Below are 23,534 nucleotides of genomic sequence, written 5' to 3'. Positions count from 1 at the left end.
ATGATATTTAGTTTTATCTCATCCAGAGTAATGCTTTTTAGTAAGCTGAATATTCCTGGCATTAAACAGACCCTATGTCACAGTCAGCCCTTGTGAGAAGACGATGAATAGAGACAGTATTCATTACTAACAGTTTGACTTTTTCTCACATCCCAAACTGTATGATGTCGCATTTGATCAAACAGGCCTTACTTTTTGAAGGCCTTATCTGTAATATTGTGGGATTATTAAGATTCAACACTCAACACACGTTTCTTGTATTTATACCTGCCTATTGTATTGGTGGTTATGCCAGTCACACCTGGAGGAAGGTACAATGGACAATTTGTGCGATTGTAATCAAGTGACTAATGAAAAGGAACAATTGGATTTTGTGCATTTGCTCACTTTTATATTATTGCAGATACTTCAATCAATAATGGATTTCTGTTGTTGATGCACTAGCCATACAACTTTATGGAACAGTATTAGAGATCTTTTAAAATTGCATTCTAAAAAAAACAAGAATACAATTCATACTGAAATAGACTTTTATTTAATATTAATTTTAAAAAAAGCAAGAATTCCAAATGAATTTTTAGCATTCTTCTTGTGTGAATAAACGTTATAAATGTTTCATAGATTGTAAAAGACAAAATTCATTTATTTTAATTGTTAAAAACATGAAAATAATTTTCTTTACAAACGTTATTAAAATAAAAATATGTAAAGTCAAAAAATGTTGATTGTAATTTATTAAATTACAATATCAACTTATGTTTTGTGTAGAAAATATTGTTGAGTATGATGTTTTTAAAAAGAATACAATCAAATACTGCAATTCTGAATTTTGTCGACCAACAATTTAAATAAACAAATTAAAAGCAAACTCTAAATAAGAAAGATATTTGAATGTTAGTGCATACAAAGATCTTTTTGGCACAAAAATGAACTTTGAATATTCTATTCATACAAAAAGAAACAAGTTTTAATAGAATTTTAAATAAAAATTCAATTTCATATATGTTTGAAAATGAATTAGACATTTTTATGAGAACAAAGAAAGCATTTTATGCAGCTTTGTTATTGTATAAAAAGTATTTCAAATTTTTACAATTCCAAATATTTGACTCCAGAATGTGTATTTTGCACATAATCTGATATGTATTTAAACGTTCTTTGCTCACATGTTAAATATACTTTTTGAATTCATACTTCATACATTGCAAACTATTTGACTCTACAATGTGGATTATCTTCTGAACTGCCCACAGGTATACTATAAGTAAAACCTCCACTTTCTCTCATAAACTGATATGGTGTATTTATATATGACCTTTGCTCATCAGTTAAATATGCATTTTAAGTTCTTTTTCACACGTCAGATTTTAAACTTTTATTTTTGAACTGTATTTCACTCGTGTATTTATGTTAATAAATATTGTATTTAAACTTTTAAGCTAGTCATTTTGTGTTATTTTTCATTTGGCTATTTGCTGCTTTTTTCTCATTACTGGTGTCTTGAATTCGAGAACCTCTTCACCCCTGCTTTTTTTATTATTTAAAGGAGAAATCTGGGACCTCGACCTGTAAAATAGACTTAAAAAGTCTACTGAGTCTGAAACTAGCACTCAATTTATAACACTGCATGACAACCGGTATTCCACTTTTTTCTGAACCGTCTCATCGGTCATTACCATTCTCTACATGCTCCCCCCCCCCAACTTATGACCATAACACAGGTGTTTTGTGGTCACTTGTTAATCTCATACTGGGTCGTGGGATCAGACTCGTTGGTATTTGCATAATCGGGTCTTGGTTATACACCTCCATATCTGCATCAGATGTGTCGTCTGCTATCACTGCGTCATCATCCATCTTTTCGGCATCCGTCATCCTGTTTATGTCACATCGGAATATGCTGTCCTCCATTCCTGGCCTTTGGGGAAGTAGTTGTATAGGCAAATAATCTGGTGTATCCATGAGACTTTTTTCTTCCGGAAGAAACGATGATTGTAGTGTGATATTGCCACTTCCATCCAACTGTACCCAGTATTGTCTATTACTCATGATCTTGACAACTCTCCCTGTTTTTCTCCATAATCGCGGATATGGTCTCCCCTGATTTTTCACTTGAATGGATTTGTTGACCAGAAGCTGTTGAATCGGACGACTGTGCATATTGTACTGTTCTTTGTTTAGCACGTGCCTTTTTGCCATCGCCCTTTATCTTAATTCTTTGGTTTCTGTCCAACGATCGTAAATCAGGTGCTTCTTGTGAAGTATAGAGAGGTGATCCTGGTGTAGGTGGACGTAGCCATCGATGCAGTCCATAAGCATTGTTTTGGCTGTTTTTAAGTCTAGTTTGGCCCAGTCATTACTTTGGGGATAATGTGCAGATGATATACGTCTCTTTACGCCGCAGTCTCCCAAGAACGATTTATACTTTAATGAGTCAAATGGTGGATCTCCATCGGATGATATCTCCTTCAATGCACCATACGTGCAGAATCAACCCATCAATGCGTCACATGCTACTGTAATATTCGTTGATGGTAGCAGGACAACTTCAATCCAGCTGGTGTATCTGTCTGCATATACCATGTAATTCTTCCCATGCATATCCAGTCTTCTCCGTGACAGTCTTTTGGAATCGGAATTCTGTGTTTGAGGATAGCATAAGTGGTTCTCTCAGTTGGGGTAGAGCAATCGAATTGCATTTTCAACATTGTGATCTTGTTTGTCGGATACTAGCATCTAGACTAATCATTGTCTAGTGTTAGTCAACGTTCCATTCATTCATATATGGGCGGAGTGCAGTGCCTTTAGTACTTCAGCTGTAAGCTGCTTTGGTATCAGAATTTTATCCCCATTTTTGGGAACCTCTTCCAAACAATATAACTGGTCTGCCATTGGTCAGAATTGCCGGACCTTTGTTGTCACTTTGTGTCTTAACTTCGGGAACCCATCTTGTATATATATCGCTAATGTTTGGCATTCCTCATCAGTGGCTACAGCTGCCATGATTCTATCCCAGGTTATAGCTTGAAATTAAAGGTCATGCATATACACGGCTTTGATTGAAGTTTACATAGCCCCTTGATCTGCTGAGTAGTATCAGTGGTCTTTAATTTGCTGTATCTTGATTGTGCCGTGTATTAAGAGATGCAGTCCTGTGCAGCGTTAAATTTTCCAGGAACCGGCTTAATCTATATCCTGTACATTAATGACCGTACTTTGAAAGAAAACAAGTGTGGATTCTTTGTTTTCCAGGACCTGATCCGAGAATATTTTTACAAGTGGCTGCTGGTCCACTGTAACTAATAAATCTGGGCACCCCAAAAACGAACAGTTTGTTTAGGGTAGCATCCTTCACCTTCTTTTTCCTATGATGGAGTGTAGTGATGTGTGTCTGCACAGCTAATGGTTTCTCTCCAGGCGCAAATGTTATATCCAGTGGTCTCCCTGACATCACTTGTAATGGTTGATGGAGGTAGGTATTGAATGAACTTGATTTGAAGTGCTTCATAACCATTGTTTCAAATTTTCCCTATTATTTCCAATAGAGGTTAATGGAGTAGGTTTTCAGAACCATTTCTCTTTGGGAACTTCCACATGGTGCTATCCCGTTATTCGAGGTTGACATGTCAGCTTTTGATATCTGGTGTGGGTAGTCGTGAGGGGTTAACTCTAAGTCTTTCAGTGCTGACTCAGATAAGCAAAATCCCGACGTGTTTTCTGATATGTAAACGACTTCTCTGGTTTCTTTAAGGCCAACGTAAAAATTATGCCGTTAATGTGTAGTGGGTCATCCATAATGCCACATATCCTATGGGTAGTTGGTATTAGCACGTCGCTAGTGCATCCCAATACTTCCAGTATTTCAGGGCCACTCAATTCTATGCACCTCTTGATATAAACCTTTCACCACAATGAGTTGTGTATGATCGAGGAGCTGTTCTTCTGTGGCTATCATGAGAGCCTTGTGCCCTACTAGCTCGAACAAAAGTCTGTCACCTTATTCAAGCAAGCCGTTGTTACTTCGTTGCATATTTTGACTGGTCGGTTAAACCACACATTTGTTTGTACTGGGTCCATATATTGATGAATAATGGCCAGTCTCTTTGGTGTAACCATCCTTGATCACAGATCATTCCAGTTTTATGGTATGGGGTTGGTTCGACACATTTTCTCTGCCAGTGCAACTGATGAACGAGTTGCAAGTAATGTTTGTCATCGCGTTGTCCTAACGCTATTACTATTTCAATTTTGGTAAGAAAATAATCCTGTAAAAATAATCCTGTAAAAATAAATCCTGTTCATTGCGTGATGTAAAGTGGACTTAAAAGTACACCAAATCCGAGACTAGCACTAAATTTGCAACACTGTCAACAGAAAAATATGTTTACCAATGGATTCTATTCGTCCACCATCAAATAATCTTCCCAAGAGAAATAGGACGCTGGAAAACCAATTCAACTGCGATCTGGAAGCAAGTACAGCCAGCCGGTAAAGGATGAGCGGAAAGACGTATGTAGCACACACGCTCTACCTTTGAAGGACAATCCCAGGGGCGAGCCAGCCAAATAGTTGTCAAACTCCTGGACGCAGAGCCTGGACAGTCGTGTGAAGCGATCCTCAAAGTAAACTCAAAACCGCTCGCAAATCTCCCGAGACGATACTAATGAGTGCCCTTCCGGGCTTTGGATCTCTCAAATGTAATTCACCGATTTGCGACCGAGTGAAGCTCTACACTCGGAAGCATATGGGGGAGTTGGATTATTTATTTAAGAAGAAAAATTACAGATTTCACAAATTTTGAAGTTAAAATTATATAAAATATGCAAGCAGTTCTTTTTAAATGTGGCATGAGGCTAGAAAGGGTGTGTGTGTGGGGGGCAATGGGGGTCGAGGGTCGTCCACTTGTCTATTCCCTATAACTAGTTGCATTCACCACAATACGGCATTCACTCTAGGGGTTGGATCTACTTAAAGCCCCAGATGACAATATGTACAAGGTTTTTTTTTTTTTTTTTTTTGAAATAAAGTTATATACAAGGTTTTTTTTGTTTTTTTATTAAAATGAGCTGTATTCATTTGGCCAGCGTGATGTTAGTGATGTCACTCCCAATAAGACAAACAAACGACTCTATGTGGTCGGAGCGAGTTGCGATTTGTGTGTGGGGAGGTATTTTTGAGCTTCTATCGATTATGTGCCGTATTGATGGAGAGTGAAGACACATTAGGAAGCTGTGTTCTGTATATGCTCTGAGCCAAAAAAAAAAAGGGCTGGCTGCGGTTACCAGTTACCGGTTAGAGTAGGAATTGCTCCACACAGCAAATAAGGCAGACGTATTCCCGTACACATGCAGTATAGCGAATTGAGAAGGATCAGTTTTGGGGAGTAAGGATACCTTAATTTGATGATATAATAAAGTGATATGTAATTTTTATTCCTCATCTTTTATTTAACATATTAATTGCTCCCCTTAATTGTGTAGAATTTTTACTATCTTGATAGGTTTACGTTGTTAAAGATAAATTCTTTATTAGGTTAATTCATTTCACACACACACACACATACATGCATACATATATATATATATATATATATATATATATATATATATATATATATATATATATATATATATAAAAAACTCAGATCAGCCTGCTTGGTCGATGAAACCATTCATCCGGTTTAAAAAATTATGCGCCTGAGTAGATATTTTAAGTTTTTCTTAGTTTATTTCTATCATGTTGAAATGACCATTCTACTTATATCATGACAGACTGATAACCCTGTGATTTTTGCTTCACTGCTGACTTTTGTTTTTGTTGATATTTAAAACACATTCATTATTGTTTGGTTTTAATCAAATAAAACCGTAAATGCCATTTCCTTTTTGTTTTTACATTGGCATAACTTATGCAAAAATATGTAATAAATTTCTTGCAAAAAAAAAGAAACGTCCAGGTAACGACATAGTCACGATTTGCAAATCTCCATACATACTAAAACATTGCATTAAACTATTAATAAGACCCTTCTGAATCCTTTTTGAAGAATAATCTATTTTGAAAAGACCTCTCAATGTTTTCTTTTTTCTTTTTTCAGCTGAAAATATACGAGTCAATCTCTAAATGGGAGTGTGAGCAAAGAAATGAGATGAGCGAAATTTGGAAGTAAATGTTCCAGCTCGTTTGTCTCGTTGGTCTAATGGTCTCCATTAATTTGCTGTTTTGAATTTTGTATGTAAATAATGCAGTTCCAAGTTCCATAGACAACTGGGGAGACCAGCATTAAAGTAAAAGTGGGGAGTTGGCATCTTGGAGAAATTCTATTAACAAAAATTTTAAAATGAGAATGAAACAGATTCCACACATCCATCCCAATCTAAATAAATGTGATCCTTCATTTTCAGGGTTTCCAAAAGTTTTTTTTTTTAGAATACCAAATACTTTATGATGTATTTTATTTTTGTTGAGTCATGCAGTAATTTCAATTTTTAATATTTAGCAAGACCTTATTTTATCTTCTGAGTGCTTGTTAAGAGAGAGGCTGTTGTGCTTTGCTTACTAACCACTCCCATGTTTGTAAACAAAAACATGCCGTCAACGGAAGCCTGACATGCCTAGAAGTATGTCACGGATCACGTGGGTTCAAAGAATAGCAACAACTTTTTCTTCAACAACAAAGAAAAAACACAAAGCTCAATTTTCCACAATGAAAACAAAATAACAGACTTTTTATTTTGGGGCAGAGAATAAAATATAAGTGGAAGACATTTTTGCATGTAAGAAATCCTGTCTAAAATTAATTACAGCACTTTGTTTATCGGTGCCAGTCAACTGTAGCATGAACAGCTCTCCATGAAACAAGATGCTTTCACAAAAATTTCTGTTCAGCTCGGGAGTTAGGAGCACTCCCATCCTGACTTGACTTTCATCAACATTCCCAATGGCTGTGGGAACCAGAAACAGCAGAATGTGATGAACACTCCACTCTCTATAGCTGCCTACCTCCTGGGTTTCCCCCTCACTGCCTGCAACTACAGTTCTTGCAACTTCCAGCGATTCCAGCTTACTTCTGCAGCCTTTAACAGCCCCAGCTTACTCCTCCAGTACTCCAGCCCACTCCTGCAGCTTCCATTGACCCCAGCTTGTGACTTCAGCGCTTCCAGCCAACTCCAATAGCTCTCCAGCTTACTTGTGCAGCTCTTCCAGCTCACTCCTTGCAATCCCTAGCTTCTGTGGCCCACTGATGTCCAGCTACCCATATCGGCACTCACTGACATCCAACTACTTGTCTCAGTACACACTGACGTCCAGCTATCTGCTCTAGTACCTACTGACATTTGGCACCTGCCCACTGACACCCAGCTACGCATACCAATATCCACTGACGTCCATGGGTAGCTGGATATCAATAGGCACTGGAGTAGGACTCCAGTGCCTATTGACATCCAGCTACCCATACCAGTGCTCATTAACATTCAGCTATTTGTTCCAGTGCCCACTAAAGTGTGGCTACCAGACCAAATTAACCTGGAGCACATCATTCTATTTCAGAGATGCATTAATTTCAACACAGCTAGACACCCGTTCTCGCTGCAGCTGATCATGATATCAACTGGCGTACATTTTACTTTTTTCATGGAAAAAAGTAAAACACCAATCATCTGTGTTTGACATTCTTCTTTGCTATTGCGATTATCTTGTGTCTACTTTGGTCCTGGATATGACCTTAAACTATATCCAGTGGTGAGGCGCCAGCTTGCGGGCTTTGGGGAGTGTGGAGCCACCCTTTAATTGCCATTGCTCCCAGGTCCACTCTGACCCTGAGTGCTCCCAGGTCCACTCTGACCCTGAGTGGTAGTACCTGTTAGGGTCCCAACTATGGGTTGAATAGAAACCGACTTGAAAACAACAAATATATTCTATTAAAAAAATTTTCTTCTGAATCTTTGGATTCAGCATTAAATAACCTGAAAAGGGTTGATATGCCGTAAAACAAAAACAACCAACCAACATTGTGTCTACTTTATTAGTTGTATGATTAATTGATTCCTTCACAACTATAGCAGATGAAGATTGCAACAATCACAAGTAGGAGCGAATTCTTGTGGCTGCAGATTTTGAATCCACTTTCTTCCTGGCTTGAAAAATCCGAAGCCAACACACAGTTACGTGACCAAGTGTGTAAGGCGTTTAGCCAGCAACAGACTCTCTCTTTTTTCCTGGCTATTGCTGACACCACACCTCTCTGTTGGAGCGCAACCTCACACGGGCCCTTTTGGCCTCGACTAGCATAAATACAAATAAGCCAACATGGCTATCTTCAAACATGGACTTCCAGATGCGGTACACGTACATATTCTTTTTTTTTACCACAGGACTCTAATCTTTTTGTCCCCGTCCATAGATTGATACATGCTTTTACTACCAACTTCAACATGTATCTACTGAACACTTTTCAAGCCTGTCTAATTTTTAATCCATGTTTCCACAAAGGAACACTTCCAACAACTAACCTTTATTCTATACAACCCGTTTCTCTCCTATATTCCTACCAACGAAGATTACTAATAAAGTTGCTTTCAAATGTTAGAATGAGACTTCTTTTCTTGTCTTTATTTCATAACTAAACACCTTTCGATCCATTGTAGCAAGACAACAGATCGAATTCAATACGAAAATAGAACTGAAATTACTGTTTCTGCTGTGACATTTATTTTGTCCTCACGTAACACTCGATACTACTTGTTTTTAGAACTGATAAACGCTTTAAAATAAGTTAAAACGCTAAAACTTATCCAACTAAATAAAAAACGACTACTTAGAAAAATCGATTTTATCTTTTTTTAAAACAACAATAAATAAGTAAAAATATTTTAAAAATATATTATGGGGATTGGCCTCTTTTTTTTTCTTTTTTTTTTTTAATTGAAAACGCTAAGACTAAAAGCTTATCGGCTACGTAGAAAATGATCACTTATAAACATCGATTTTATTTTATTTTCAAACAACAGTAAATAAGTAAAAATATTTAAAAAATATTATGGGGGTGTAGTCTCTTTCAAAAACAATATTTCCTTCAAGAACAGCCATAAAATGTGTTTTCAATTGATATTTATTCAATAATGGCCTAACTTTCTCACCAAGCAAAAATGGATAAATTTTTCATGGACGAATCTTCCGACTACCGCAATGTCTTTCAAGAGTGAAAGTGAAAGTCAGAAAAGGCATCTTTGAGGAATTCTATACAATATTTTAGAAAAGTGCGGACGAAACTGATATACCAAACACATTCCAATCTAAATCTAAATAATCGTTGCTTTTCGGTTGTTCCCGTAAGTTTTTTTTTTTTTTTAAGTAAAAAAAAGAAAATGAAGATCGGAAAAAATGTGCTTTATGACGTAATTAAAAAAAAAAATTGTCGAGTCATACGAAGATTTCAACTTTTAATATTTTTCCAGATATCGTAATTGCTACACGCCATTAAGTATTTTTCATCTTTTCAGATTTCATCACATCCTAAAATATCTTTTATTTTTCACAAAAAAAGATACCCCCAAGTCCATTTAATTTCATATTTTTCTTTAATTTTAAAAGTTATACCCGAAATTTTATTGTAAAGAAAACAAAAATTTAAAACAGTCTGAGACAAATGTCTTGATTGCAAGACATTTATTTTGGCGCTTGTGCAGTTGTTTGTCAAAGACACGAGGAGAAAGAAAACAATTATCTAAAAAAACAAAAGGTAAAACATTTTTTATGGTTTTAAATGTTTTTTTCTAAACTTATATTATTCGCCAAATTTCTTTATCGTTTGTTTAACTGAATCGTAAATAAATTAAATTAAAAAAAAATATTGCCGGCAAAATTTTCCTGAAAATACAATTTAATCAGTAAAAAAAATCAGAAAAAAAAACCCCGACTCCCCAAGAGACTTTAAAATGACTTTGAATAGGTTTTCGGGATTGCTGAAAACGAATATCACATTTAAATTTGGGTCAGAATTGTTCCTTTTCGGTTGTTTCCGAAAGTTAAAAAAAAAAAAAAAAAATGGAGATCAGAAAAAAATGTGGTTTATGACGTAATTATAAAAAAAAATTGTCGAGTCATGCAAAGATTTCAATTTTTAATATTTTTCCAAATATCGTCACTTCTACACGCCCTTAAATATTTTTCATATTTTGTGTTAAATTAAACACACACAAAAGATACCACCAAGTTTATTTAATTTCATTTTTTTTTTTAATTTTTAAAATTTGTTTTATATTTTAAAAAAAATAACGAATTTAACTGAAAGTCCAAATTTAAAAGCTATCCCTGAAATTTTCTTAAAATATTGTTTAAAAAAAAACGTAAACAAGGGAAAACTTTTATTTATTTATTAATTTAAGTAACTTTTAAATGAATTAACTTTTATTGTTTTTATAACTTTTTAAGTGAATTACTTTTTTGTTGTTTTTATTAAAAGAAAATTTGGAATTAACGAATTAGAAACTATCGGGAAAATATTTTGCAATATCGGCAAAAATTAAAAAGAAATGAGGAAAAAGAAAATAATTGTTTAAAAAACATAGGTAAAAGATTTTAAAATAAATACAATAAAAAAATATTGCTGACGAAATTTTCTTGAAAATACAATTTAATCAGTCAAAAATTAGAAAAAAAAAATTTCAAATTGTAAATTTAAAAAAAAGAAAAGAAGATTCAAACCCCTAAAAAAGGTTCAAAAGAGATTGTCCAAAAGAAATGCTGTATGCTTTAGTATGTTCCTGTGAAAACCTACTTGTATAAAGACTTAGAACAATTTTATGCAAAGTAAAGGTCTGAAAGTGAATGTAGCTTATCAAAGAATTAGCAGTTTAATATTTATTCTGTTTAAATATAGTTTTAAAATGTTATCATCTTTGATGTTATCAGTTTTGATTCAGAAAGTTTAAAATATTTTTCCATTGAAAACTTGAAGTGAAAAGTTGAAATTTAAAACTTTCTTTCTTTCAGATTGCACAGCAAGTTGTGAATTTGTAGTTGCCATGGAAACTGCTCCATCACGGAATCTGATGGATGTTGCAAGTGTGAAAGTTATGGAAACCAAAACCCTCCATGGTATTTTGCAAAGAAAGTCACATGTTGATGATGGTTTAGGTAAGAAGAAAGAATTTCAACAATGAAAAGACATTTTGATAAAAATTATCGACATTAACCATGGTCATTTTCAGATTAGCATTCAATTTTTTTTTCTATCTTTTTAATTAATTATTCTTTTAAAAACCCATCATAAATTATCAGGTTGACAAGAAACTTCTTGCGGTTTTTAACTTGTAATTTCAGATGTAGTGAAGTCAAGACTACTATTTCTCCATTACATGTCTCTTTCTCTCTACTCTTCCCTTTCCTCCTTCCTTCCTTCCTTCCTCTTTTCCTCAAAAATGTGACCAGAGGTTGTAACCAATCAGGACGGAGAACAGTTCTGGTGGGAAAGACAAAAAGATGGATACAAAAAATGTTGGAAGCAAAAAGACGGAGACGCGAGTGGTTCCAGAGTTAATTTTGACGACTCCCCAAAAGGGGGACCCACCGAAATGGTGACCTACCCAACAAGAATTACATTATGGTAACCGCCATAATTTGGTGAATGTCCGACATCCATATGAACACGGACAAACGATGATGATGTAACAGCAAAGTCCGAGGACAAACACAAAAAAAAGAAATAAAAAACAAGTAAATATATATAAATCTGCCTAAAGAAGTGCCGATAAAATATATTTTTACTGTTTTATGACACAACTCAACCTATTAAAAAAAAAAATTATGTGATTCGTACCGAATAATTTACGTGATTTAAATAAGACCTGGCCTGAGAAGTCCTAAGGCGGATACCTTGTGAAATATATATAGATACAACAAAAAAAAAAAATTAATTGTAAGACGCAGTTCTACAAAATTAAAACATTTTTGCCTGGATACACAAAAAAAAAAAAAAACGCGCAAACACACACACACACAAAAAAAACATGAAAAAAAAACTTTCAAACACGTATACAAAAATAATTGTCGCCATCTTAAACACGTGAGGAAATTAGCATGTGTAGAAATTCGCCCAGACAATAACGCAGGTTTTGTCAAAGACATTAACTACATATATATATTTCTTAAAAAAAAAAAAAAAGAAGAAAAAAAAAGATATATATATAAAATTTTTTATCAATAAGTTTGAAACACAAATCTCTCGGTTAATTCACTCTCTGGTGAGTGAACGCTTTTCTCTCCTTTCTATTATCTCTAGCCCCCCACACACACACACACACACCATCTCCCGCCCCTAGCGATTCGGAAAACTAAAAAGGCGGACTGCGTTTGCTCCGGTAGTGCCGCCGTTACTTGAAATTACTGCAAAAATAGGAGCGTCTAAAGTAAATTTTATTGTAGATACAAGAGCCAGTATTTCCATTTTACCACGTTCTGTAGTAAATGGAATTACTTTGGAACCAACCCCTGTTCATATCTCGACTGCTAACAGCGAAAGCATAAAATGCTATGGTCAAACTAGCTTAGAAGTCAAGATTCCACGTTTAACAAGATCTTTCCAATGGAGTTCCTTGATCGCGGATGTCTCTAACCCTTTGTTAGGATTTGACTTTTTAAACAAGTTTAATATAGTAGTGGATTGCAAGAATAGATCCATCCGTGATAATGTAACAGAGCGTGAAATTAAAGTCAACACAGTAACTGAAACCAATACTGTATTGATTAATAAAATAAACCTAGCAGAATATGTTAACGAAATAATGAATAACTATACTAGCGTAATATCACCTCATAGCGATACAGACAAAGAACATGGCGGAGTGTATCACAGGATTGATACAGGCAGCCATGTACCAGTCTTTGCTAAAACCAGGCAACTTTCCGGTCCTAAATTAGATGCAGCACAGGCGGAATTTAAGAACTTACTAAATACTGGAGTTATCCAGCCTTCCAGTAGCGAATGGGCAACACCCTTGCACTTAGTGAAGAAATCAGATGGTTCATATCGAGCTTGCGGTGACTTCCACGCGCTGAATAGTGTTACCAAGACAGACCGCTACCCGACACCGAACATAAATTCATTCTGCACACAACTTGCGGGTAGACAATATTTTTCCAAGATCGATTTGACTGCAGTATATCACCAGATTAAAGTACACCCTGAAGACGTCCCTAAGATGGCAGTCGTGACACCTTTTGGCTTATTTGAATTTAATTACATGCCATTTGATTTAAAGAATGCTGCAGCCACATTTCAGCATTTTATCGACAAGATATTTCTAAAATTAAATTGTGTATTTGTATATTTAGATGACATATTAGTTTTTAGCGAAAGTTAACAACAGCACAAGGAAGACTTAGATAAGGTATTCAGGATTCTTGGTGATAATAATTTAAAGATTTCCTTAGCTAAGTGTGTATTCGGAGTGCCAGAGTTGGACTTCTTAGGTTTTCATGTAAGCAAAGAAGGCTTGTTGCCTACTTCAAAAAAAAAATTAAAGAATTAGAAACCTTTCCAATACCCAAAGATTCGAAAAGCTTGCGTAGATTTTTGGGAATGACAGGTTTTTATCGCAAGTTAGTCCCTAATTACGCAACCATAGTGCTACCACTATCCGAACGAATGAGGTTGGACCCTAAAGCAACGTTTGAGCTAAACGAAAAAGAAACTCATGCTTTCAGAACAATAATAAGCAAATTGTCAGAAATTACGGCATTAGCTCATCCGCAGTCTTCAGCCACAGAGTACCACCTGGTTACGGATAGTAGTCAATACGCAGCTGGTGCTGCATTACACCAGCTAATAGATAAGAAACCAGTACCTATAGGTTTCTTTTACAAGAAATTTTCGCAAGCCCAGGCCAATTATTCTACGTTCGACAGAGAGCTACTGGTGGCTTATTTTTCAGTAATACATTTCCGTCACCTCATAGAGGGCCGTCACGTGACATTATTCACTGACCATAAGCAATTATGTGGAGCCTTTTATAGTCAGATATCCACAAAGTCACTTGTCTGTACTTGCTGAATATATCGCTGATGTGGTGTATATTAAAGGAGACGAGAACGTAGTTGCAGACTGTATGTCTAGAACTGCTTTAGCGGTGCAAATAGATGCATGTGATTTGGCTGAAATAGCCCAGGCACAAAAAGGAGATGACGAAATAAAGTCATACGCTAATTTAAAAGAATACTGCATGTCACGTGAGATTCGCTCTGTCCTGTGTGATACTTCAACCAAGTACCCCAGGCCGTTTGTCCCAAAAGAGCTTCGTAGGGCTGTCTTTGACAGTTTACACGGACGTTTAGCGCACCCTGGGACTGGAACATCTATTAAACTGATTAAGTCTAGATACTTCTGGCCTAACTTAGATAAGACAGTCAAGCAATTCTGTGTAGAATGTGTTGTATGTCAACAGTGAAAAGTTCACAGACACACAACGTCTGCAGTCCAGGAGTTTATTTACCATCCGCACGTTTACAAACGGTACATATTGATATTGTTGGCCCATTACTCCTAACGTGCAATGAGTCAGATCCTTACCTCAGTCCATATAAATATTTGGTGACTTGTATCGATCGTGCAACTCGCTGGATCGAAGTACAGCCAATGATTGAAATAACTGCGCAGTCGGTAGCAGAGGCATTTATCAATGCCTGGATATCTCGATTTGGAGTTCCATTGCATGTTGTAACTAACAGAGGTAGCCAATTTGAGAGCGAATTGTTTCAAGAGTTGGCTAAGGTAGTAGGTTTTTACCGATTGAGAACAACTTCGTATCATCCTCAAAGTAATGGGATGATTGAAAGAGCACATCGTACCCTTAAGGCAGCGATAATAGTGCGAAAAGAGTCCTGGATGGAAGCGATACCAGTGATCCTCCTAGGTCTACGCAGCACCCCTAATGAATCAGGTTTTTCACCTTTTACCACTGTTACTGGAGCACCAATATTGATTCCACATCAGCTGATACACAAGCAGAGAGTAGAAAAAGAAACTCCAGTTAACAAGTATGTACATAATTTGTGTGAATGGATGTCCCAAATCGACGTACTCAACAATGAAAAAGGATTTATCCATGGAAATGCAAAATCTTTTATAGCGAAAACCTTACTTTCCTGTGAGAAAGTATGGTTAAGGGTTGATCGAGTTAGGAAACCGTTAGAAGCACCGTAGTAAGGTCCTTATAAAGTTTTGACTCGATCAGATAAACACTTCCAGATCAATATGAATAACGGTACTCATGCACACGTATCAATCGATAGGTTAAAACTGTTTACAGAGCCAACTAGCAGTAATAGAACTAGAGTGACCGAGAAAGCACAGATAGGTACTACTAATGATAAGGATGTCAGAACAGATGATACCGATAAAGTAGAGAGTAAAATTGCTGGTGGCATGTATAAATCTAGATCAGTAAGAAAAGTGACATGGAAAAAGAAAAATTAATATTTTTATTTTTAAACAGAAGTAGACATAGTAGTAATTCAAAGGATATTAACTAACTCCATTACTGGAGGGGGACTCGTTTAGTGAAGTCAAGACTACTATTTCTCCATTACATGTCTCTTTCTCTCTACTCTTCCCTTTCCCCCTTCCTTCCTTCCTCCTTTCCTCAAAAATGTGACCAGAGGTTGTAACCAATCAGGATGGAGAACAGTTCTGGTGGAAAAGACAAAAAGAGAGATACAAAAAGTGTTGGAAGCAAAAAGACGGAGACGCGAGTGGTTCCAGAGTCAGGGCACGAAAATGAAAATCACGAACTTTCTATAACCCGATACCACTTGTACGCTGAAATGAATATAAAAGCGTTTCGTTTGGAAGTTATTTTGTTTCTTTATTATTATTCCCAGGTTGGTTTCTACTCCCGTCTTATTAATTTCGACAACTCCCCAAAAGGGTGACCCGCCGAAATGGTGACCTACCCAACAAGAATTACATTATGGTAACCGCCATACAGATGACCATATCTTGGCTCGAACAAAAATTTATTGATCAAAATACGTACCATCAAAATCAACACACTTTTGCAAACACATAACAAGTAACATAAACATCTTGCGTTCTGGTTTTTTGATATCGCTTAGGTTTTTATAAAGCATTTCTTATGCAGAAAATAGTTGAGATACTTGAAAAAGTGGTAGTCGGTAGGTTCATGGATTTTAAAGATAAAATTCATTTATTTTAATTGTGAAAAACATGAAAATAATTATCTTTACAAACGTTATTAAAATAAAAATATGTAAAGTCAAACGATGTTAATTGTAATTTATTAAATTACAATATCAACCTATGTTTTGTGTAGAAACGTTGAATATGATGTTTGGAGATTATCACTGCTGAGGCAGAGTTTTTCGTCCAATTCATTCAACTTGTAGTGTTGGTTTAGCAACATTTGGTCGGGCATTGTCGTGAGGAAAATTGGGCCTTTTCTATTAACTAATGCTTTTCTGATGCATTTCATTCATTTTTTGACAGTGTTTCTCTGCGTAATGGTGTCGTCTGCATTCTAAAAACTATAATGGATGAGACTGGTCACAGACTACCAAACACTCACCATGACCTTTTAGTGCGACTCTAAGTTTGGGAAATGTTGTGTAGCTTTGTCGGCATCTAATCATTGAGCTGAGCATCGTAAAGAACCCACTTTTCATTGCAAGTCATAACCTGGTCGAGAAAAAGGTCCTTCTTGTTGCATAAAAGAAGGGAAGATGACACTTCATAACGGTATTTCTTTTGGTTGCTGTTCAATTCGTGTGTTATCGATTTATCATGTCCTTTTGTCTTTCTAATCTCTCTCAAGTGGTTGGAAATTGTCATATATGTTACATCTAATTCAGAAACAAGTTCTTAAACAGTTTTGAAATGGATTGGCTTCGACTTAGGCTCTTAATTGATTGTTGTCAACATCCGATGGTAAACCACCACTGTGCTGTGCATTCAGTATTGCTTCCTGAGCCAAACGCTTTGTTAATATTGCAAGCTGTTTCAGCAGCTTTTCTGCCTTACTTGAATTGAAATAAGAAAATTGTGTGAATTTTCTTTTTTTCCATCTTGTATTCAACATTCTGAAATGGAAACAATTGTTTTAAAATGATTGTAATTTAAATGATTAGATAAAGCAAAATATGCTCATTTAAATGATATATAAAGTAAAGGTATTATAACGAAAACTTATTTGAAAATACATCATTTGAAATCAAAATTAAAAATTCTGCAAGAATCGTCTTGTGAACCCAATACTTAAAAATAACAACTGCGCACATTTGTTTAATTTATTGAGAGTGTTCTTGATTTGTGGAAATTTCATTATTCTACAAGATAAAAATTCAATTTTATTAAAAAAAAAAATGAAAACTGTTTTAATAAAAATGTTGATTAGTGAAAGATTTTGTTCATTATTCCACAAAAAATTATATATCCATTTTATCATAAAAAAACAATAAGCTGAAAAATATTTTGATATTTAATATTTTGAATTTATATTTTCTTTTCTGCAGAAAATCAATGTGAAAACATTGGCAAGAAACGAAGTTATTCAGAAATATGTACCAAAACTGAATCGTTGACATATGATACTCATGAGGATGAAGATGGAATGAAAATTATCAGGATGAAATTCAAGAGAAGAAAAAAAGAAAATGTTCTTGAAAGTCCAAATTCACCCTCATTTAATCCAATTGTACTTGTAAAGATACAATTGGTTTGGTCCACATGTAAGATGAAGTTTACTTCTAAAAAGAATTTCAACAGACATCAGGCCATCCACTCTGGTAAGTTCTCTCATCCCACTTATCTCTTTAGCTAAATTATATTTGTACATCTTATTTACGTCTTTCTTAGCAGAGTAGCTGACTGTTGAGTGGTGCATTTTAGTGGAATAGAGATAAAAATGAACAGGAATTCAAAGGAGGAAAATAGACACACGTGTTGACTGATGAGAGGAACTCTTTATTAAGGGAAAGAACAAAAAAGGGATTATGGGATATGTACAGGGGAAGGGAGGTAATAGAGATACAAGAGTTATCGGACTTTCAACACTAACCAAGTGAAAGAGCTTATTTACATAGATGTTCTTTGGCATACAGATGCTCTTTATTTTGTTTGGGATTAGAGCATAATGTCTGTTGTAAAATGTTATGAACACATATTTGTTATGAAATAATTGTTAATAGCCCCTTTTCGGATGGGCTCATTAAAATGAGAAAATTGTCCACTTCATGATATAACTAGAATTTATTTCTTATCTTGCCACACAGCTATTGAAGTTGGACATTTGGTTATAGCATCAAAAACCTATATAAAATATTAAAACACACACATATATATACATATATTGCTAGAATAGAGAAATTTTCATTAATACCTTAGTCATAGAAAAAATAAAATAAAAGATGATTTTTCATTACTATATTATATTAGTTTTTAATGCATAGTTAAGTATTTATTTATTAAAATTACTTGTATATCTTAATAGTAGGTAAAATATTTTATTTCTAACAACAAATTGAAATGTTGCCTTAATGAAATGATGTAAGCAGCCTTAGATGTCAATCATTGAATACTAATCATGCCAAAACGTTTTTTGTACTTCTTGTCATTATGTTTGGTTTAACTAAGAATAAGTTTTATTTTTCATTAAAATTTTTTCTTTGCTAAACAGTTCCATTGACATTTCATATCCCGCCAGGTAACTCTTCTAGCATTTAAACCTTTGTGTATAAAATTTACTAAAATTTAATCTCCATTATTCTCCTATTTGTAGAATTTACCTGAATAAAAATCATATCAACATAAGTTCATTTATTCTTGGTATTTTTACTTGCATATTTAATGGTAGCTATTTGTTTAAAATCCTTTGATTAATGTGAATTAAAATATATATAAACTATTCAGAATGAAATGATTTACATTTTTTAAAATTATTCGAACGCCTAAAATAATGTTTTTTTACATAAACTGTAACAAAAATTTGTGAGTGGTGACTTTAAATTTTGCTATTTTTCAGATCCATTCAAGCCTATTATTTATATGCACGATGGACCCATGAAAGGAAAGGCGAACAAAAACAGGACTGCTTATCACCATGAAGAATTGTCTCCTCCATTCAAAATGGCACTTGCTATTAAAAAAACTGAAGAATCCTCAAAACCTCCAATTAATTCGTTTATTATATGGGAAGATGACACAGGAGAGATTACTGCCAATTTATCGAAAAATGTCCTTCTCCCTCATCAAAAGCAAAAATATTTTAAAAAATCTATTTCAAATTTTAACACTGAGGACAAGGAAAATTTATATCCTCACTACAGTAACAATATAGATTATGTTTGTTCTGTTTGTCACAAACACTTTCTTAATTTAGATTTGTGTTTGTGCCACCAGCAACAAGAGCACCCAAATATAGAGTGCAATTTCCTAGAGGTAGAACAGGGTAGCAACATTGCAGACTTGCACTACCCTATTCCCAATCAGGTTGGTATTCTTGGGCGGTCCATTCTTGACATAAGTATTTGCAAAAATATAAAAGAATACAAAGTCTACAGAAAGTACAAATGCACCAAATGCAGTCGTATCTTCTATTCAGTCCCTCGACTGCATTCACACATCATTGAGTGTGGCTCCAGGCTTCCTGGTTTGACTGATAATAATTGCCAATGCAATGACCTGATGAATGACCTCAAAACTAATATGATACGACAAGAATGAGAGTATATTTTAAATTTTAGTCCAAGTAGGAGAAATTTTTAATATTTAGTTTTATCTCATCCGGAGTAATGCTTTTTAGTAAGCTGAATATTCCTGGCATTAAACAGACCCTATGTCACAGTCAGCCCTTGTGGGAAGACGATGAATAGAGACAGTATTCATTACTAACAGTTTGACTTTTTCTCACATCCCAAACTGTATGATGTCACATTTGATCAAACAGGCCTTACTTTTTGAAGGCCCTGTCTGTAATATTACGGGATTATTAAGATTCAACACTCAACACACGTGTCTTGTATTTGTACCTGCCTGTTGTATTGGTGGTTATGCCAGTCACACCTGGAGGAAGGTACAATGGACAATTTGTGCGATTGTAATCAAGTGACTAATGAAAAGGAACAACTGGATTTTGTGCATTTGCTCACTTTTATATTATTGCAGATATTTCAATCAATAATGGATTTCTGTTGTTGATGCACTAGCCATACAACTTTATGGAACAGTATTAGAGAACTTTTAAAATTGCATTCTAAAAAAAACAAGAATACAATTCATACTGAAACTTTTATTTAATATTAATTTTAAAAAAAGCAAGAATTCCAAATGAATTTTTAGCATTCTTCTCGTGTGAATAAATGTTATAAATGTTTCATAGATTGTAAAAGACAAAATTCATTTATTTTAATTGTTAAAAACATGAAAATAATTTTCTTTACAAACGTTATTAAAATAAAAATATGTAAAGTCAAAAAATGTTGATTGTAATTTATTAAATTACAATATCAACCTATGTTTTGTGTAGAAAATATTATTGAGTATGATGTTTTTAAAAAGAATACAATCAAAATACTGCAATTCTGAATTTTGTCGACCAACAATTAAAATAAACAAATTAAAAACAAATCCTAAATAAGAAAGATATTTGAATATTAGTGCATACAAAGATCTTTTTGACACAAAAATGAACTTTGAATATTCTATTCATACAAAAAGAAACAAGTTTTAATAGAATTTTAAATAAAAATTCAATTTCATATATGCTTGAAAATGAATTAGACATTTTTATGAGAACAAAGAAAGCATTTTATGCAGCTTTGTTATTGTGTAAAAAGTATTTCAAATTTTTACAATTCAAAATATTTGACTTCAGAATGTGTATTTTGCACATAATCTGATACATATTTAAACGTTCTTTGCTCACATGTTAAATATACTTTTTAAATTCATACTTCATACATTGTAAACTATTTGACTCTACAATGTGGATTATCTTCTGAACTGCCCACAGGTATACTATAAGTAAAACCTCCACTTTCTCTCATAAACTGATATGGTGTATTTATATATGACCTTTTACTCATCAGTTAAATATGCATTTTAAATTCTTTTTCACATGTCAGATTTTAAACTTTTATTTTTGAACTATATTTCACTCTTGTATTTATGTTAATAAATATTGTATTTAAACTTTTAAGCTAGTCATTTTGTGTTATTTTTCATTTGGCTATTTGCTGCTTTTTTCTCATTACTGGTGTCTTGAATTCGAGAACCTCTTCACCCCTGCTTTTTTTATTATTTAAAGGAGAAATCTGGGACCTCGACCTGTAAAATAGACTTAAAAAGTCTACCGAGTTTGAAACTAGCACTCAATTTATAACACCGCATGACAACTGGTATTCCACTTTTTTCTGAACCGTCTCATCGGTCATCCCCATTCTTTACATGCCCCCCCCTCCACCTTATGACTACAACACTGGTGGTTTGTGGTCACTTGTTGGGAAAGTTCTGTGTAGTTGTGAATTGGTCCTTGCATTTGTTGGGATAATGGTTTTGATCGTCACGTTAATCTCATACTGGGTCGTGGGATCAAACTCGTTGGTATTTGCATAATCGGGTCTTGGTTATACACTTCCATATCTGCGTCAGATGTGTCATCTGCCATCACTACGTCATCATCCATCTTTTCCACATCCGTCATCCTGTTTATGTCACATCGGAATATGCTGTCCTCCATTCCTGGCCTTTGGGGAAGTAGTTGTATAGGCAAATAATCTGGTGTATCCATGAGACCTTTATCTTCCGGAAGAAACGATGATTGTAGTGTGATATTGCCACTTCCATCCAACTGTACCCAGTATTGTCTATTACTCATGGTCTTGACAACTCTCCCCGTTTTTCTCCAGCATCGCGGATATGGTCTTTCCTGATTTTGAACTTGAACGGATTTGCCGACCAGAAGCTGTTGAATCGGACGGCTGTGCATATTGTTTAGCACATGCCTTTTTGCCATCGCCCTTTCTCTTAATTCTTTGGTTTCTGTCCAACGATCGTAAATCAGGTGCTTTTTGTGAAGTATAGAGAGGTGATCCTTACTGTTCGACCATATAATATTTCAGTTAGTGATAATCTGAAGTCCTGGTGGTGTGTGTTCCTATGTGTCATCATTGCATGTGCTTCCTGATCGTGGTGTAGATGGATGTAGCCATCAATGCAGCCCATAAGCATTCTTTTGGGTGTTTTTGCGACTAGTTTGGCTCAGCCATTACTTTGGGGATAATGTGCAGATGATACACGTCTCTTTACACCGCAGTCTCCCAAGAACGATTTATACTTTAATGAGTCAAATGGTGGATCTCCATCGGATGATATCTCCTCCAATGCACCATACGTGCAGAATCAACCCATCAATGTGTCACATGCTACTGTAATCTTCCTTGATGGTAGCAGGACAACTTCAATCCAGCTGGTGTATCTGTCTGCATATACCATGTAACTCTTCCCATGCATATCCAGTCTTCTCCACGACAGTCTTTTGGAATCGGAATTCTGTGTTTGAGGATGGCATTAGTGGTTCTCTCAGTTGGGGTAGAGCAATCGAATTGCATTTTCAACATTGTGATCTTGTTTGTTGGATACTAGCATCTAGACCGGGACAAAATAATCATTGTCTAGCGTTAGTCAACGTTCCATTCATTTATTAATGAGCGGAGTGCAGTGCCTTTAGTACTTCAGCTGTAAGCTGCTTTGGTATCAGAATTTTATTCCCTTTTATTGGAACCCCTTCCAAACAATAAAGCTGGTCTGCCATTGGCCAGAATTGCCGGACCTTCGGTGGCAGTTTGTGTCTTGACTTCGAGAACCATCTTGTATATATATCGCTAATGTTTGACACATACACCGCTTTGATTGAAGTTTGTACATACATGGCTTTGATTGAAGTTTGCATAGCCCCCTCAATCTGCTGAGTAGTATCAGTGGTCTTTAATTTGCTGTATCTTGATTGTGCCAAGTATCAAGAGATGCAGTCCTGTGCAGCGTTAAATTTTCCAGGAACCTGCTTAATTCGGAACTTGCACATTAATGACTGTTCTTTGAAAGAAAACAAGTGTGGGTTCTTTATATTTTCCAGGACCTGATCTGAGAATATTTTTACAAGTGGCTGGGGGTCCACTGTAACTTATAAATCTGGGCACCCCAAAACGAACATTCTACAAGACTCCAATCTGTATATCAGTGCCGAGCTTCTCCCTCTATTGGGGAGTAGTAATTCTTCATCCTTTTTAAAATGGGATCCAGCCCAAATCATTTTCCAGTGGTCCTTACCAAAGTTAGGTCCTAATTCCGTTGGGCATTGGCAATGTTTCTGAAACAGAAAATACCCGATGCCAACCTTGCTTTAGTCCAATGAGTTGTGACATTTAATTTTTGTAGGTCCACTGTCCTTAGTGATCTATATTTTTTTCGTGTAATCACCATCCTTGAACACCAGACCATAGGTGTTCCTGCTGGTACTGGCTTG

General features: G+C 35.1%; 1 protein-coding gene across 2 annotated transcripts; it reads left to right on the top strand.

The window, feature by feature from the left end:
* The first annotated feature begins 7,831 nt into the window (after positions 1 to 7,831).
* LOC145297656 (uncharacterized) lies at positions 7,832 to 21,203 on the top strand. 2 transcript variants are annotated; one of them, XM_080143821.1, is made up of 4 exons: positions 7,832 to 9,742; positions 10,996 to 11,139; positions 17,527 to 17,799; positions 19,035 to 21,203. In XM_080143821.1, the coding sequence occupies exons 2-4, from the start codon at positions 11,028 to 11,030 to the stop codon at positions 19,733 to 19,735; spliced, it is 1,086 nt and encodes a 361-aa protein (XP_079999947.1). In that variant the 5' UTR covers positions 7,832 to 9,742; positions 10,996 to 11,027; the 3' UTR covers positions 19,736 to 21,203. The 2 variants fall into 2 exon arrangements, with proteins under 2 accessions (XP_079999947.1, XP_079999948.1); XM_080143822.1 differs by lacking the exon at positions 7,832 to 9,742 and having other exon boundaries at positions 9,764 to 11,139.
* The last annotated feature ends 2,331 nt before the right edge of the window (positions 21,204 to 23,534 follow it).

Source organism: Euprymna scolopes, chromosome 18 (assembly GCF_053919585.1).
Source record: "Euprymna scolopes isolate OS-2025 chromosome 18, ASM5391958v1, whole genome shotgun sequence".
NCBI lineage: Eukaryota > Metazoa > Mollusca > Cephalopoda > Sepiida > Sepiolidae > Euprymna > Euprymna scolopes.
Note: the sequence above shows the minus strand (reverse complement) of the source record. Positions and strands in the feature narration are given on the sequence as shown.